At 34.3% G+C, this 19,662-nt stretch overlaps 1 protein-coding gene across 1 annotated transcript in view; it reads right to left on the bottom strand.

Moving 5' to 3' along the window:
- Positions 1-19,662, bottom strand: part of MALRD1 (MAM and LDL receptor class A domain containing 1) — a 621,227-nt gene that overhangs the window by 553,844 nt on the left and 47,721 nt on the right. Inside the window, exons 3-5 of the mRNA XM_082449909.1 lie at positions 9,996-10,090; positions 9,746-9,907; positions 1,481-1,577 (exon numbers count right to left, since the gene is read on the bottom strand). Of these exons, the coding sequence (XP_082306035.1) occupies positions 1,481-1,577; positions 9,746-9,907; positions 9,996-10,090 (354 nt within the window). The remainder of the gene's footprint in view (positions 1-1,480; positions 1,578-9,745; positions 9,908-9,995; positions 10,091-19,662) is intronic.

Here is a 19,662-nt window from a genome sequence, read left to right as displayed (position 1 = left end):
CCAGCCAATAGCTGATTTCACTGCTTTATTCTCCTTTGAGGGTGATCAGCCAGACCGGGCAATAAATAGAACTATTAGGGATCATTTTGTTTGGCAGACCTCAATTTCTGCAGAAACTATAAAACTGAGATATATAAAGGCCCTGCTGAAGTGATCAGGGTCAGGGACTAGGTGTCTCATTAAAAATCAAGCATAAGCAGGCTGTGCTCTGGCCTCAGGAACAACCATGCAGGGTAACAGAAGAGGAATTATTAGGGGACATTTGAATGGCAGATCATGCTTTGTCTGGAGTTAACAATGTATTCTACACTGGTATATTGATTCTCTTCTGATAAATCTAATAAATATTATCTTCTTTTAGTGAAAAGGCACTGATGTTTATACTTAAATTATTTACTTCTAGGAATGGGTGGAGGTTATAGTCTGTTCCTTTAAAGTTTTCCATTTCAATTTACCTATGTTTCAATTTATCCTATCATGATTTCTTACTAACATATACTGAGAACTGACAGTACAAAGATGAAAGAGACCTTTATGTGTTCCAGTGTTTAGAAGGTGCTGTCATCAGCTCCTGTAAAACCTTATCTTGGTTTGAGTGGCAAAAGACACATACCTGTAAGCTCTTATCATAACAGTAGGAGTGCTTTTTAAACATCAAAGTGCAATACAAACACCCTTTATCAAGTTTCCTTGATTTCTCTTAGGTAGACCAATCCATCTCTTCTGTTACTGGAATATTTTTTACCACGACTACCATATCTTTGTACAAAATTAGAACTGGGAATACTCTCTACAAAATAGCTATCTTTATTCTACTATATCATAATAAAATTTCAAAAGGAAAAATATCAAATATCTATAATCACATATATCTGAATATGTATAGTTATTGCTTATTAGACTAAGTTAATTTTATCATTACCAATTTATATTTTAAACATTGAACATTTCTATTGAGAACAATGTGACTGGTGAATTGAATATTATACAGTTAATATAGTCAAGGGACCGATATGGATAACTTTTTAGATCTGTGTGGTTTATTGATCTAGTTGTTTCAGTCTAAATAGAAAATAGATTATAATTAATATATTTCTCCATCTGTGTCTTTCAGTGGCATAGTCAAATTGATTCTCCAAGAAGACAATTTCAAGTCTATGGAGGCCAGTTTTCTCCCAATCTCCTAGAAGGCATAGAGTTCGCTGGGTAAGATTTAACTAAACAGTGTAAACGTTGCTACAAGGTTCCAAATCTGAGACTACATTACACCTTTCAGCTCTTTATAGCATCAGCAGTGAAAAATACCGTCTTCACCTCTAGCGTAAATCTAGTCATTGTTACACAGTGTATCAGAACAATGGAAAATAGCTCACTCTAAAGCATTAAGTAAAAATAAATAGCAGATCAAAGTCATTACACAATATTTAAACTGCACTGGATTTATTATACAATAAGGATCAAAATAAGAAAAAGTTCTTACCATTTGCAGGCAAGCAGCCTGAGCTGAAGGATATATCATCAATAGCTATGACCTCATCCTGTTCATGAGTTGAAATCATCTGGCCTTCAAAAACAACCTGGATAAGAAAAATGAAATAAAACAAAAACAAAGAGCAAGGAACATTACTACCTCACAGTCTTATAGCACAGAGCCTACAAATGAGAAACATGTCACTTCCTAGAAGCACTTGGGTGACCATGCCAATTCCAAGTGGAAAGAGATCTAAACATACATTTTGAAGAACAAGAAAATGTACAGTCATCTCTCTCCCACCTGTCTAGGTTAGGTAACATGTTTGTGAAATGAAGCAACAGTCACCTGGTTTCTGCCCCATATCATCTCCTGAGTTTGGTTCCTATGTGTTCATACTATTTAGTATTTACCAGTTCTTGGACCCATGCTCCATCCTGAACTCTTGATTCTTGGCATTTTTCATCTGTGCTCCATTTCCACCTCTGGTTCTCTGAATTTTACTCACAGTCCTGCCTTGGATGTCCTGTGGTATCCTCCTGCACATTTTCTGCCATTATCTAGACATAGCTTGGGACATTGACTGGAAATTGTTGTTCAGTGACTTATTGTTAAAATGACTGAATGTTATATTGTGATGTGAAGCCAGCCCAGTCTCCACCAGGAAATAGTCTGGTATAATGAATCTAGAAACTTGGAAAGATCAAGTAATCCTAATTACTTAAATCAATAGAAAACTGGTGTGTTGGTGGAAAGTATTATCCCACTTTCACTAATGAATACCAATGATGTGTGAGGCTTAATTCATGGATACATTAAACTTGTGTGCATTGCTCAGCCTTGTTCATAATATAAACATTTTATTATGTCAAAACATCACACTGCTTCTTAGCTTAACAGATGGTCTGCATTTTTCTGTGCTGCATTCTCTTTTGTTTCTGTACAACAAGATGTACTAATACATTTCTTCTTGAACCAGATGCTATCTACTAGTCTATTAAAAATATAAGAAACATCCATAATGTGTCCGGCAAACCGTCAATATGTAGCCCTCAGAAAGTCATCTCCTCTTCACATAAAACAGAATAACCATGTGACTAATTATAAGTCAGGACCATGCTGGAAAAGGTCTATCAAAGTTTGTTACATAGGGATATTTCATATGAGGCCAATATAGCACAGTGATTAAAGTGTATATTTGGAACCAGACTCCTTGAATTCAGATCCCAGATACACCACTTCATAGCAAGAAGACCTTGGAGAAGGTACTTAATATCTCTGTGCCTCAGTTTTCTTTGTAAAAAGGTACTGATAAAAATAATAAGTTATTACCTATATGATAAGGCTTATGTAAGGATAAATGAGTTATTACATGTACAATTGCACTTGGCCTATAGTTGGCATTAGTGTTAGCTATTATTATAACAGTGATTAAAATATTTAAGATATTGGATGAATAGTGTTTACCAATTAAAAAAAAAATCTATTCTCTACAGATTAACTTTATTCTTCTTGAAAGCTGTCTCACATAGATATACTCCCTAGTTCTTGCCAAACTAAGCAAATACCTGTAGCAGCCACATTTAAAGAAAGAAGTGGAAATAAGTGTTAACTAATCACCAGTCTCTTCTTTTTTCCTCTACACCCTTCCTGCAAACCCATTCATCCTCAGGGCTTTAACTGTCACCCAGGCTGATGACAAATTTACATCAGGAATGTCAACCTCTCTCTTGAGCGCTCCTCCCACATCTCCATAGCCTGCTGGATATTTTCACTCCAATGACATGAAGTTACTTCTGATTCATAACGTCCTTTCTCCTGACCTTGGACCTCTCCCCTGACACTCAAAACTTCAGAAGACTGCTCAAAACTTCAGTGTTCAAAACTCTAAAATGACCTTTGGAATGACTTTCTCCTCCAGTCACATGTCCAATCAGTCAGGACCTATTAACACCCCCTCCTTTCCATCCTTGTTTCCACTTGTATATCTTCACACCTGATCTAATGAAGTAGATTTTAAATTACCTTCTTACCTTCAATCCTCTCCTCACCAGAGTTTGCAATATGTATTTATTGGATTCAACTGAAGAAATGTTAGTATGAAAATCAGCTGCCTTTTGAGCCCACTGGCACAGAAAGAGGAAACGTTTTCCTTAGGTAAAGAACTATTTCTCTAACTGTAGGGAAATTACTAATGGATCTGTGTGGCTATGAAACAGAAGACCCACCAGGCACAATGAGATACTCCAGTTAAACGTATTTAACAAAAAGATTTTCCAGGGATTTTGGCTGGGATCCTGCAAAGAGGGATAGGTTGAATGAGCTTAAGAAAGTGGAACCCCATGATAATTTTCTAAAAAGAGAGGCCCTATAGTCAGAAGCTGTGTTTGTAATATGGTAGTTGTGTTTCTAAGAAAAGTGATTAACATTTTTTGTTTTCTCCAAAACTTTGGCAAATAAGGATTTCCAAACATCCCCACCTCACTTTTGTTGTGTTAGGTGAAATAAAGAAAAGAAAAGGGAATTTCCTGGTGGTCCAGTGGTTAGGACCCTGTGTTTCTACTGCAAGAGGCAAGGGTTCGATCCCTGGTCGGGAAACAAAGATCCCTCAGGCCGGGGGCATGGCCAAAAAAAAAAAAAAAAAAAAAAAAAAGAATAGCAAAGTAGCAAAATAAAAGCAGATCACAACACAGATAATGGAGTTACAAGTCTGGCAACATCACAAAGTCAGGTATGGCCTGCACTGATGCAAAAATAAACATGAGACACAGAGACCTCTGGGACAACATTAAATGCACCAACATTCAAATTCTAGGGGTCCAAGAAGAAGAGAAAAAGAAACAGACTGAAAAAATATTTGAAGAGATTATAGTTGAAAATTCTCTAATATGGGTAAGGAAATAGCCAATCAAGTCCAGGAAGTGCAGAGAGTCCCATACAAGATAAATCCAAGGAGAAACACACCAAGACACATATTAATCAAACTATCAAAAAATTAACACAAAGAAAAAATATTAAAAGCAGCAAGGGAAAAGCAACAAATAACATACAAGGGAATCCCCATAAGGTTAACAGCTGATCTTTCAGCAGAACCTCTGCAAGCCAGAAGGGAGTGGCAGGACATATTTAAAGTGATGAAAGGGAAAAACCTACACAAAGATTACCCTACCCAGCAAAGATCTCATTCAGATTCAATGGAGAAATCAAAAGCTTAAACACAAGCAAAAGCTAGGAGAATTCAGCACCACCAAACCAGCTTTACAACAAATGCTAAAGGAACTTCTCTAGGCAGGAAACACAACAGAAGGAAAAGACCTACAAAAACTAACCCAAAATAGTTAAGAAAATGGTAATAGGAACGTACATATCAATAACTACCTTAAATGTAAATGGATTAAATGCTCCAACCAAAAGATATAGACCGGCTGAATGGATACAAAAACAAAACCTGTATGTATGCTGTCTACAAGAGACCTACTTCAGACCTAGGACACATACAGACTGAAAGTGAGGGGATGGAAAAAGATATTCCATGCAAATGGAAATCAGAACAAAGCTGGAGTAGCAATTCTCATATCAGACAAAATAGACTATAAAACAAAGACTACTACAAGAGACAAAGAAGCACACAACATAATGATCAAGGGATCAATCCAAGAAGAAGATATAACAATCGTAAATATTTATGCACCCAAAATAGGAGCACCTCCATACATAAGGCAAATGCTAACAGCCATAAAAGGGGAAATCGACAGTAAGACAATCAGTGTAGGGTACTTTAACACACCACTTTCACCAATGGACAGATCATCCAAAATGAAAATAAATAAGGAAACACAAGCTTTAAATGATACATTAAACAAGATGGACTTAATTGATATTTATAGGACATTGCATCCAAAAACAACAGAATACACTTTCTTCTCAAGTGCTCATGGAACATTCTCCAGGACAGATCATATCTTGGGTCACAAGTCAAGCCTTGGTAAATTTAAGAAAATTGAAATCATACCAAGTATCTCCTCCAACCACAACACTATGAGACTAGATATCAATTACAGGAAAAACTCTGTAAAAAATACAAACATATGGAGGCTAAACAATACACTACTAAATAACCTAGAGATCACTGAAGAAATCAAAGAGGAAATCAAAAAATACCTAGAAACAAATGACAATGAAAACACGACAACCCAAAACCTATGGGATGCAGCAAAAGCAATTCTAAGAGCAAATTTTACAGCAATACAATCCTACCCTCAAGAAACAAGAAACATCTCAAATAAACAACCTAAACTTAAACCTAAAGCAATTAGAGAAAGAACAAAAAAACCTTAAAGTTAGCAGAAGGAAAGAAATCATAAAGAACAGGTCAGAAATAAATGAAAAAGAAATGAAGGGAACAATAGCAAAGATCAATAAAACTAAAAGATGGTTCTTTGAGAAGATAAACAAAATTGATAAACCATTAGCCAGACTCATCAAAAAAAAAAGGGAGAAGATTCAAATCAACAGAATTAGAAATGAAAAAGGAGAAGTAACAACTGACACAGCAGAAGTACAAAGGATCAGGAGAGATTACTACAAGCAACTATATGCCAATAAAATGGACAACCTGGAAGAAATGGACAGATTCTTAGAAACGCACAACCTCCCTAGACTGAACCAGGAAAAAACAGAAAATATAAACAGACCAATCACAAACACTGAAATTGAAACTGTGATTCAAAATCTTCCAACAAACAAAAGCCCAGGACCAGATGGCTTCACAGGTGAATTCTATCAAACATTTAGAGAAGAGCTAACACCTATCCTTCTCAAACCCTTCCGAAATATAGCAGAGAGAGGAACACTCCCAAACTCATTCTACGAGGCCACCATCACCCTGATATCAAAACCAGACAAAGATGTCACAAAAAAAGAATACTACAGGTCAATATCACTGATGAACATAGATGCAAAAATCCTCAACAAAATACTAGCAAACAGAATCCAACAGCACATTGAAAGGATCATACACAATGATCAAGTGGGGTTTATCCCAGGAATGCATGGATTCTTCAATATACGCAAATCAATCAATGTGATAAACCATATAAATAAATTGAAGAATAAAAACCATATGAACATCTCAATAGATGCAGAAAAAGCTTTCAACAAAGTTCAACACCCATTTCTGATTAAAAAAAACTCTCCAGAAGGTAGGCATAGAAGGAACTTACCTCAATGTAATAAAGGCCATATATGACACACCCACAGCCAACATCATTCTCAATGGTGAAAAACTGAAACCATTTCCACTAAGATCAGGAACAAGACAAGGTTGCCCACTCTCAACACATAGCTTTGGAAGTTTTAGCCACAGCAATCAGAGATGAAAAAGAAAAAGAAATAAAAAGAATACAAATCAGAAAAGAAGAAGTAAAACTGTCACTGCTTGCAGATGACATGATACTATACATAGAGAATCCCAAAGATGCTACCAGAAAACTACTAGAGCTAAGCAATGAATTTGGTAAAGTAGCAGGATACGAAATTAATGCACAGAAATCTCTTGCATTCCTATACACTAATGATGAAAAATCTGAAAGAGAAATTAAGTAAACGCTCCCATTTACCACTGCAACAAAAAGAATAAAATACCTAGGAATAAACCTACCTAAGGAGACAAAAGACCTGTATGCAGAAAACTATAAGACACGGATGAAAGAAATTAAAGATGACACAAACAGATGGAGAGATATACCATGATCTTGGATTGGAAGAGTCAACATTGTGAAAATGACTCTACTACCCAAAGCAATCTACAGATTCAATGCAATCCCTATCAAACTATCAATGGCATTTTTCACAGAACTAGAACAAAAACTTTCACAATTTGAATGGAAACACAAAAGACCCCTAATAGCTAAAGCAATCTTGAGAAAGAAAAATGGAGCTGGAGGAATCAGGCTCCATGGCTTCCAACTATACTACAAAGCTACAGTAATCAAGACAGTAGCTTTGGCACAAAAACAGAAATATAGATCAATGGAACAGGATAGAAAGCCCACAGGTAAACCCACATACATATGGTCACCTTATCTTTGATAAAGGAAGCAAGAATATACAATGGAGAAAAGACAACCTCTTCAATAAGTGGTGCTGGCAAAACTGGACAGCTACATGTAAAAGAATGAAATTAGAACACTCCCTAACACTATACACAAAAATAAACTCAAAATGGATTAAAGATCTAAATGTAAGGCCAGGCACTGTAAAACTCTTAGAGGAAAACATAGGCAGAACACTGTATGACATAAATCGCAGCAAGATCCCTTTTGATGCACCTCCTAAAGAAATGGACATAAAAACAAAAATAAACAAATGGGACCTAATGAAATTTACAAAACCTTTTGCACAGCAAAGGAAACCATAAACAAGACGAAAAGACAATCCTCAGAATCGGAGGAAATATTTGCAAATGAAGCAACTGACAATGGATTAAACTCCAAAATATACAGGCAGCTCATGCAGCTCAGTTTCAAAAAAACCAACAACCCAATCCAAACATGGGCAGAAGACCTAAATAGACATTTCTCCAAGGAAGATATACAGATTGGCAACAAACACATGAAAATATGCTCAACATCACTAATCATTAGAGAAATGCAAATCAAAACTACAATGAGGTATCACCTCACACCAGTCAGAATGGCCATCATAAAAAAATCTAGAAACAATAAATGCTGGAGAGGGTGTGGAGAAAAGGGAGCCCTCTTGCACTGCTGGTGGGAATGTAAATTGATCCAGCCCCTATGGAGAACAGTATGGAGAGTCCTTTAAAAATTAAAAACAGAACTACCATATGACCCAGCAATCCCATTACTGGGCATATACCCTGAGAAAACCATAATTCAAAAAGAGTCACGTACCACAGTGCTCTATTTATAATAGCCAGGACATGGAAGCAACCTAAGTGTCCATCAACAGACGAATGGATAAAGAAGATGTGGCACATATATACAGTGGAATATTACTCAGCCATAAAAAGAAACGAAATTGAGTTATTTGTAGTGAGGTAGATGGACCTAGAGACTGTCATACAGAGTGAAGTAAGTCAGAAAGAGAAAAACAAATGTCGCATTCTAACACATATATATGGGATCTTAAAAAAAAAAAAAAAAAAAAGGTTCTGATGAACCTGGGGCAGGACAGGAATAAAGACACAGACGTAGACAATGGACTTGAGGACACAGGGAAGGGGAAGGGGAAGCTGGGACTAAGTGAGAGAGTGGCATGGACACATATACACTACCAAATGTAAAACAGATAGCTAGTGGGAAGCAGCCACATAGCACAAGGAGATCAGCTTGGTGCTTTGTGACCACCTAGAGGGGTGGCATACGGAAGTTGGGAGGGAGACGTAAGAGGGAGGAGATATGGGGATATATGTTTATGTATAGCTGATTCACTTTGTTATACCGCAGAAACTAACACACCATTGTAAAGCAATTACACTCCAATACAGATTTTTTTTAAAAAAAAGCAAATTCGTTCAGAATAAAATGCTTTAGGATCCCATTTTTACTGGAAAATTTTGCTTGGCTGTCCAAAATGTTAAAGTGGGCAATACTTTTCCAAGAACTCCCATAATAATTATTAGATTATAATTTCCACCATCCATAAGTTTTATTAGGCTGCATAAATAAGTTTGTCTTTTATAGGCTTGCATTGGCTTTAATTCTCAAATTTATTTTGGAAAATAAAGGCTGTATTGAATAATTTGACTTTCACCATGAAACGAATATGACAATGATTCCACTTCAACAGCATTTGAAATTAGTATTTAAATCAAACTGTCTATTTCCTCATTACCTAAGATAGTCCCGTTCTCTCAAAAGCATGAGAAAACTTTGGAAGGGAAGTGATTCTTAAGAATAAGAAAGGAAAAAAAAGAGAGGATTGGAATAGTGAGAGTTTTTAAGAAAAGTGGAGGGATTCAAGAAATTAGGAAGAGTATTAGAAGGTCATATTTTACTTATATATCAATGTATGTTAATATTTAACAACCTTAGTTTTGATACATAAATTTAAAACTTTTTAAAATTGTCTTTTAGGGTGACTGGCCATCCCAATTTTCTGACTGTTTGGTTTCAGCACTTGAAGTTCTGGCAAATTCCTCAGTCCTCAGAACAACTGGGATGATTAATCATCCTGCTTTTAATTCACCTGGTGCAAAACCTCTATACTTTATCGTTTTTCCTTCAAACACAGAAAATACAACGTGCATACCTGAAATCTCTGGGGGCTCTGGATTTTGAGGACAGTCCTCTCCCACTGATTTTGGAGCCCAGCCGTGCTTTGCCATAAATGCTGTGTAGGACCACCACAGGTAGTTTGAAAGCCAACTGTTAATTTGCCATTCATCTGGCTGGAGAAGTAATAAAATGTAATCTGTGAAAAATAATGAATGTCCAAATAATTATAATAAAGAAGTTCCCAAATGTGGAAAGTAATTCAAATGCTGTGTGCTTTCAAATACCTGACAAGCATGTTGGTTATTTGTGGAAAGAAAAACTCTGCTTCGTAAGTTTGAGGAAGGAGAATCCACGTTAGAGACCAATGAGAGGAAGTGAGCTGTTAAAAACAAGGGTCAGTGTGTTAGATGCAGAGCCATCACTGGTAAACTTATTTAATACACCAGGCAATAATTCAGGCCTATATCCACATTGGGTCAATATATTTTTGTTTAAAGAATGAAATATTTAACTGTACCATTTATTTTTGCAAATGGTCTGGCTGATATTGTTACTTCAATATATTCCCCAGTAAAATAACTAATTGTGAGTATACTCCCTAAAACACTGTTATGGGCTGTAGTCCATGACCAAATTCATCTCATAACTTAGAAAGTTATAACCCAGCAAAGATGATATCCAGGGAAAACATTATACTGGGACTGCCCACCAAAATAAGTAATTCAATGAAGAATTCAAAAGAGATCCTATTTTGTTGTGTTTTTCTCTGCAAAGAATTGGATCAAATAGTCCCAGCTTTTGCCAGGATTATGGAAAACGATACTGAGTCCCGATGCTCTTCTGTATGCTTCAGTACAGACCATGCCGGTCAACTTACTATTTAGAAGCCTATAAAATAAATGTGGAACATTCCCTGGGCTTTCATAGATTTTTTGCAATGCTTGACAGGGTTATAGTGTATAATATGGAAACCACTGTTTCCTGCTCATCTATTTGGTATGCCACTATTTGTCAAAAAGAATGAAAAAATGATGTTGATGATGATTATGATGGCATACCTACCCAAATTATTGAGTGGTATTTGAAAGCTGTCTTGGAAATCAAATTTTATTGTCACATCATTGAGAGAATCAATAGTAAAATTATGAAACCTAAAAAACCTCTTCTTCCCTACAGCTATTCCAAAATTGTACCCTAATGAAGCAGAAAAGAACATTAATGATTGCATATAACATAGTCATAAGCATAACTGAAGTCCCTGCAATAACAGAAAATTGTTCTCAGAATGTACTACCTGGAATAATTTTATAAATATAATTTAGATGAAGAGCTGGTATCATGGTGATACAAGTGGACAACCATTAGTTTGCTCTTGCTTCATGTTCAGCAGGGAAAGCAAATGCTAAGCAAGTGAATAATCAAACGAGCATAATAAGCCATATGGATTTATTGTTTGCAGTTTAAATACAATTATTTGCAATACAAATGGTAACAGTATTCAACAGGCCTTCAATTACTGTTTATAAATACTCAGCTACTAAAAAGCATTTGTGATACATACATACAGTAAAAATTATTTTCATTTGTCAAGGAAATCACTTAAATTAACCATATTTATTTTTGAAAGTTTGGTCTTAAAAATCAGATTGATACATTAAGCTTTTAAATAATAGAACAGCATTTTCAATAAAATAATAAATTATATGAATATTTAAGCTAGGTGTTTTATAAATACAAACTATGTCATCTGGCACATTTTATGACACTGTAAATTATTCTGTATTTTGTCAAAAATTAAATGAGGTTAACCTTCAGGTTATCATAAAAAGTAAAGTTTTAAATTCAGAAACAACTTGAGATCCTTTAGCATTTGTTCTAGTAATAAGATTTCTTTTCATGGGGTAAAAAAGTATTCAAAATGCACCCAATAGCAATACTTGTTTTTTTGTTATTTATTTATTTATTTATTTAAATTCCAATGTAGTGACAATAGCATTCTTTCAAATGCACACTCAATTTTACCTTGCTCCCTATGAGTATAGAAGTTCTTTAATTCACAGTTGGAGATGTTCCTTAGAGAACATCATCTTATAGAAAGATATCTTGCTTTCCCTAGGACTTTAGTTATCAGGTCTATGAGTATAAAAGAAAGAAGCAGATCCTTGGCAGCATAAGTTTTTCCCACATGCCCATTCCCTCATCTGATATCCTCTCCTACTGCTGGCTCTAAGCATCAAGAAGAGACTTTCAAAGCTGATAAAAAAAAAACAAAAAAAGGTATTCAATATTCTCTCCACACACCCCTCTTAGTCCTTGAGGGAGCCTAGTAACATCATACCACACATACACACAACACCATCCTCATCACATGTCTCCTATTAATCTCTACCATATTCATTTCAGTTTGTTCATATGATTCATAAATTCCCATTTTATTACCGCATCAATAAAAGCAACTGCATAGCCTATCTTTGAAACAGATTTAAAACCACCTTGTGGTGAAGTCGTTAATTATTAAAGCTACAAAATAAGAATTATTAAAATTACAAAATAAGACAGGATGATTTCACTTATAATCTTAAATGTTTATGTTAAAGGGCTTTTTCTTCTTAGTAGCTGGGTACATGTAGGAGTAAAACCCCAGAAGTATATAAAATATGAAAGCAACAAAAACCATGAATCAAGTTTTGAGGGCTAATTCAATAACTTTGGCAGTGAATTCCACCAACCTTGATCCTTAGAAAAGATAAGGTAGAATTTTCAGTCTCACTTTCTTCAACTACTGATAGGCAGTCTTGCCTTTCCGCCATTTCCCAAGTTCTAAGTGATTAATGGGAATGAATGTAAGCAGGAGAAACAGAAATCCTATTGCATGCTGTAGAGTAACCAATGGGCTCAAAGGAACTCGAAAAACTGAGTATTTTAACAGTAAGATAATATCCAAAAAAATCAGGCTGCAGGAATGGATCATTGTGACAAGATCCAAGGCCTGAAGCAAAGGTTAAAATGTCAAAACTTTTGGAACAGGAAAAGTGTGTTCATTTGTGACAGAAATATGGCTCAGTTCAGATAACAGAGGTTAAATAACAGTCTTAGATACAAACTCCTTCAAGTTGGTAATTTCTATTTATTAAATTCCATTTTTATTGAATCATAAAGTTTTGCCTCATTCCTGTTCATTAAACTAACAAGTTTGACATAAGCACATAATACTTGTTAAAACTGTATCAAAGGATACCCTCAAATAGTAATCCCCTATAATTGCTAGCAATGTGTAAATAAATGCTGCCATATACATTTAAGTCTGCTTCAGTGATAAAGGGCTAGGTGAATCACTTAAGGGAATCATAAAATATGCAATAAAAATGAGAGTGATATTAATAAAAATGTCAATGTAAAGACCTCTGAAATTTTTCTCCTCAATAAAAGCAATGAAAATATTGACAAAAATGGCCACAGTAAAGCTTATGGCAAACTGGAGACCTTTCATTCAATAAATAACTGAATCTCAGTAAAAATACTAAATTTTAAGGGGGGTTTTCTTTTCCTTTTTTTTTTTTTTTTAACTTGGCCCTATTCCCACCACTCTCCAGCTCCACAGCAACTATAAAAAATGGCAGCCCACATTCCTGGTGCAGCATGGCAACCACAGAAATGAGCAGAATAGAGTTAAAACTCTTTCAAACCTCATTACCAAATAATTATCAAATTATCATTATTTGATATGTCTGGTGTTTCCTGAAAGACACCACTTATAAGACTGTCTGAAATTGCCCAGTGCAAATAGACTCTTTACAGTAGGCATGCGTTGAAAACAATTACTGCAAGTGTTTTAACTTTACTGTTGCTTGGTGCAGTACATAACATATGGGGCCAACAACAGACTAACCAAAAGCTTAAAGCAAAACTGGAAACTGAAATGTCCCATAGGAGCTTTGAAATGCTCCAACATCTTCCCGCAAACCTATAGAGACATGTGCATGCATAGGGCTGTACACATGCTCTGGAAAGACCTGAAAAGGCCCTAAGCTCTCATCTCTGGCTGACTCTGAGACTCTCTTAAGGTAGGAAGTGAAGAATAAGACAGAGATATCAACTGCCTTAGGTAAGTATTGAAGATACACCACAATAGAGTCCCTCAACAAACACTGGGAAATTTACTGGTTCCAGGCATTTAAGAAACTCTCTTTCCAGCTGACCACTTAGCTGACCAAGCAGAGAATTCAATGGACACATATGACAGGAATAAAGACTTTACAGAATTATTCCAGGAAAGTCACTAAAGTAAAAAACAACAAATACAACAAACCACAACAAACTGTAAAAGTGAAGGAAAAAGATTTCCACGCTTGCCACATTATATTGTTGTAGATGTCCATGTTTCAAAAGAAATTGTGAGAAATGCAAAGAAACAAAAAAATGTGACTCACACAAAGGAAAAAAACAATCAAACAAAAGTGTCTCTGAGAAAGCCCAGACATTGGACCTACTGAAAAAAAGACTTTAAATCAGCTATTTAAAATATTTCAAAGAGCTAAAGGAAACCATGTCTAAAGAACTAAGAAACCATGAGAATGATATCTTACAAAGTAGAGACTATCAGTAAAGAGATATAAATTATAAAATCAATAACTAATCACTACAATTGATTGTTATACTTGATAAAAATCAAACTCAAAATTCAGTGTTGATGGGCACACAATATATTAAGATGCAATTTGTGGCAATAACAGCATAAAGGTGGGGAGAATAGAGCTAGGTAGGACAAATTTCTTAAATACTAATGCAATTAAATTGGACTAATCCAACATAGATTGTTGTAATCTCTAAAGCATCCAGTAAACTAGTTCAAAATTTTATATATATACATACAATATATAATACATATAGAAAATATATATGTAACAGAGAAGAAAACAGTAATGGAGGAACAGAGTAACAAGAAATACATAGACAGAAAACAAATAGCAGATAGCAGGTGTAAATCCTATCTTATCAGTAATTATGTTATATGTAAACAGATTAAAGTCTCCAATCAAAAGTCTGAGGATGATATATTGTATAAAAACATAAGCCAACAATTCAACTACAAAAAAAAAGGCTGAAAATAAAGAAATATAAAAAATATACAAACAACTAAAAGAGAGCTGGAAATTCAAAAAACATTTTAATGCACAATAAAAATGTTATTAGAGACATAAAAGAACAATTTATAATGAGAAAAGAATCAACCCATCAAACAAATAACAATTATAAATATATATGCACCTAAAAACAGAGCCCCAAAATATAAGAAACAAAAACTAATAGAATCAAAGTGAAAACAGAGAATTCAACAATAATAGTTGGAAACTTCAACACCCCATTTTTCAGAATGAATAGAACAATTAGACAGAAGATCAGTAAGGGTATAGAAGACTTGAGCAACACTATAAACCAATTAGACCTAACAGACACATGTGGAATCCTCTATCCAACAGCAGCAAAATGCATATGCTTCTATTGTGCACACAAAATGTTCTCCAGGAAAGACCTTATTTTAGGCCACAAAACAAGTCTCAAGACATTTAAGAGGATGTTAATCATACAGTATGTTCTACAGCTACAATGGAGTGATTTGAGTCAAGAGCAGAAAGAAATGCAGGAAATTTGCAAACATGTAGACATTAAATAACACACTCCTAATGGGTCAAAGGTGAAAATCAGAAGAGAAATTAGAAAATACTTGAGATGAATAACTAATTTAACTGCATCTCATGCATTTTGAAGCATTGTGAAAATACAATATATCAAAATGCATGAGATGCAGTTAAATTTGTGCTTAGAAATAAATTTATAGCTATTAATTATTAAATTTAAAAAAAAGTTTTAAAATCAACAATCTAAACTTTCACCTTACAAAGCTGGAAGAAGAGCAAACTAAACCCAAAGCAAGTAGTAGAAGAAAACAGTAAATATTAGAGCATAAATAAATCAAATAGAGAGTAGACAACCAATAGAATAAAATTAAATAAACCAAAAGTTGGTTTTTGGAAGGATCAACAAAATTAATAAATCTTTCACTAGACTGACCAATAAAAAAAAGAAGACAACTCAATTTACTGAATGAATAGTGAAACAAGGGTCAGAACTACCAACTTTATAGAAAGAAAAAGAATTATAAGGAAATATTATCAACAAATGCAGGCTTACAAATTAGATAACCTTGATAATAGGAAAAAAATCCTAGCAAGACACAAAAACTGATTCAGGACCAAAACTGACTCTAGTAGAGATAGAAAATCTGAATAGATAACAAAAGAATGAATCAGTAACCAAAAAGGTCCCCACAAAGAAATTCTCAGTCACAGAAGGATGAACTAGTGAATTCTATAAAACATTTAGAGAATTAACACTAACTTCACCAACTCTTGCACAAATTATAAGAGGAAAGACTTCCCGACTCATTCTGTGAGGCCATTATTTCCTTGATACCAAAACCTGGCAAACATATCACAAACATATCAAAAAAAAGAAAATTATAGATCAATATCCCTGATTAACATACATGTAAAAATACTAAACAAAATACTGGAAAGCCTCATCAAGCAAGACATAAAGATATAAAAAGGATTATTCACCAGGACCAAATGGAATTTATCCCAGGAATGCAAATTTGGTTCAACATATGAAAACCAATCACTATATGAAAACTAATCACTATAAAACACCATATAAATAAAGGCCCAAAATTACATGATCATCTCAATAGATGCAGAAAACACATTTGACAAAGTCTAACACTTTCTCGGGATAAAAAACACTTCATATATTAGTCAGCGACGTGAACATGCTTACCTGATAAATGACATCTACAAAAAACCCTCAGCTAACATCAAACCTGATGGTAAAAGTTTAAAAAGTTTTCCACTAATGGAAATAAGGATATCTGCTATCACCAATTCTATTCAACATTGCACCCAAGTTTCTAGGTGGGCAATTAGACAAGGAAATGAAATAAAGGGCAGTCAGAAAGGAAACAGAAAGTAAAACTCACTCTATTTGCAAATGACATGGTCTTGTACATAGAAGGTCCTAAGGAACCATGCAATTACATCAGCCCATTTGAACAGTCGATGATAATCTTTCCATGTTAAGATCAGCTAATTGGTAACTTTAATTACAACTGCAAAGTCCTTTGATAGAAGTACCTAGATTAGTGTTTGAATAACCAGGGGATGAGAATCTTGGGGGGACATCTTTAGAATTCTGCCTACTACAATCAGTAGTCACTAATTTGGTTCCCTTGTTCCATTTGCTATGTTATAAGGTACTGACCAAAATCTATGAGGCCTAAAGCAGTTATGTTCCTACGAGTTCTCCCTTTACTGATTCGGTTGTAGGACACTGAATCAGCATAACTAATCATCAGAGTTGCGAGACTTCATTTGCAGAGAACTAAAATCTTCTGGGTCCTTTCCAACCACTTTAATTGGTAAAAGTCCCTGCCCACTTTCATTTGGCAGAATCTCAGTCTACTGACCATTTGGCTATGATTCAAAAGGTACATTCTTTGAAATTTGGATCATATTTATTTCAATATACATTTATTTTATTTTATGTATTTCTGTTCAGTGTGGATTCAGTATGAGGCTGAATTAATTTGAATTAATACTCATATAAATTTAACAAATAAGTCACCTGCCTGTAAAGATAAAATTTCTGCCAAAAGGAAAGCAAATGATATAAAGGAAAATATTCTATGTCTACAGAGAAATTGTAGCACATATTATTTTTTGGCTCTAATTAGTGAAATAATATCATTTACTTTAAGATAGGTTGACTACTAATTTATGTGGAGTAATTTCATTGATGTCATATCAGTTAATTCAAATAATCATCTGGGTTGTCAATTATGATTCCCTGACTGATATATTACCTGAATTTGAAATAAAAGGAATGAGGAAATAAACAAATATATTATCCAATAAAAAATAAGCATCACATTTATAAAGAATTATGTAAACCTCATGTAGCTTATTTTAAATGCACACACATGCAGGCACACATCAAGAACCCTGATATCATGAACCTGGCAATCAAATAATTTGTGGGAAAGAAAAACAAAAACGGAAGCTCTCTGCAAAACACTACTTGAGGCAGAATGAATTATGAAGTACCAAACGTGTATGCCTTTGAAATTAATTATGTGGTGTGGCTGAGGAGTTGCATTATCCATCAACCCTCTCGTTTCCACTGCCTGATTGGACAGTATTGGTAATTATTGGTAATAGGACCGTCAGCTGTGAAGGAGTTTGGGTAGAGATGGGAAAAGAGGGAAGGAAATGGTACTGATGAGCAAAATCAGTAACCTTTGGGTGACATAATTCCTGACATTCCCAAATACACTTTTGGCCTAATCTTCATTTCCAGAGACAGTATCCTCTAGCCATAGCAGACTGCTATATCATTGCCTGGGCACACCAAGTAACGCTATATAGTCCTTATGTGGTTCTTTCAGTTTGAAATATTTCTTTCACTTCCTTGTCCATTGAAATATCACTCATCTTTCAAGTCCTTTCTCAAATGCCCTTCTCCTTTCCAGTGTCAGAATTTGCCTATAGCCACAGAGCAATCTGCTCAGACTAATATTATAGTACTTTTCAAATTTCTCCCTGTATTAAAATTAACTGAGTTATTCTTGAGAATGCTTTCCAAAGAGATCATAAACACTCTAATATGCAACATGTATCTTAAAAGTCTTTATAACATTCACAGCCTTTATCATGATGCCTTACACACACTGGGCTTAATAAGAGCTTTTGAACTGAAATTAACAATTGATAACAACATATAAAAATATATGTTCATAAACGTAATAAATTTTTCATCTTTAATTTTTACTTTTAAACTAGTGTAACTACAATATTAAAGATGCACAAGTGGAAAAATACACTGTATACCCACTTAATGAACACAATTCTTATTTTTATTTTTATTATAAGAAACAGGCTTAACTACTGTAACAAAATCTCTTCCATAATTGAAAATTCAGATGAATTTTTAAATAACAGTGTAATGAAGTTGATTTCTTTGCAAAATCAGAGTATAGATCAAAGTAAGCTTCACCTACGTTTGCTACAAAAATGAATTGAATACTGACCACTAAAATTAAGATTATAACTTATCTGTCAGTGGAGGAATTTTATCCTTTACTTATGTATCTCCATTGCATATTGTCAGATGCAAAAATGCTCAATTAATGTTTATTGAACAGACTAAGGGACAGCAAACTATGACCTGCAGACAAATCTCACCTTCCACCTGATTTTGCATGGCCTGAGAGCTAAGGGTTTTTACACTTTTAAGTGGTTAAAAAAAATTCAAAAGAATAGTATTTTATGACATGTGAAAGTTATATGAATTATAAATTCCAGTGTCCATCAGTAAAGTTTTATTATAATATAGTCATGCTTTATCTTTAAGTATTGTTTATGGCAACTTTCGCAGTATAGTGGCAGAGTTGAGTAGTTGGGACACAGACTGTATACCCTAAAAAGCCACAATTATTTACTATCTGGCCCTTTAAAAAAAATATGCAGATCCCTGGAATAGAACATTAATGTTCAGGTTAATGTCTCCATTACTAAATTGCAGCTTCACTGGGGACAAGATCTGTGTTCTTGTTCACTATTATAGCTACACATACACAATGTGTGGAATAATATATATGCCCAATAAAAAGTTTTTAAATTAATATATAAAATAATAAATAAACATTACTTTTTCACTAACATCAAAATAAATGGATATTAAGACTATAAAGGCTATAAAAGCTTGATCTAGAGAGTGAGAGTATGAGACTCTTTTCTGTTTTTTGTCTTTTGCTGTTTCTTATTAATAAAAGAATCTAAATCACTGTCTAAATAACACAGCCTGCCAAGTATTGAGAAATAGATTATGGTTCTTAGT

This window comes from Balaenoptera physalus, assembly GCF_965194825.1.
Source record: "Balaenoptera physalus genome assembly, chromosome: 2".
Lineage (NCBI taxonomy): Eukaryota > Metazoa > Chordata > Mammalia > Artiodactyla > Balaenopteridae > Balaenoptera > Balaenoptera physalus.
The sequence above is the reverse complement of the archived record's forward strand: the minus strand, read 5'-3'. Positions and strand labels throughout refer to the sequence as shown.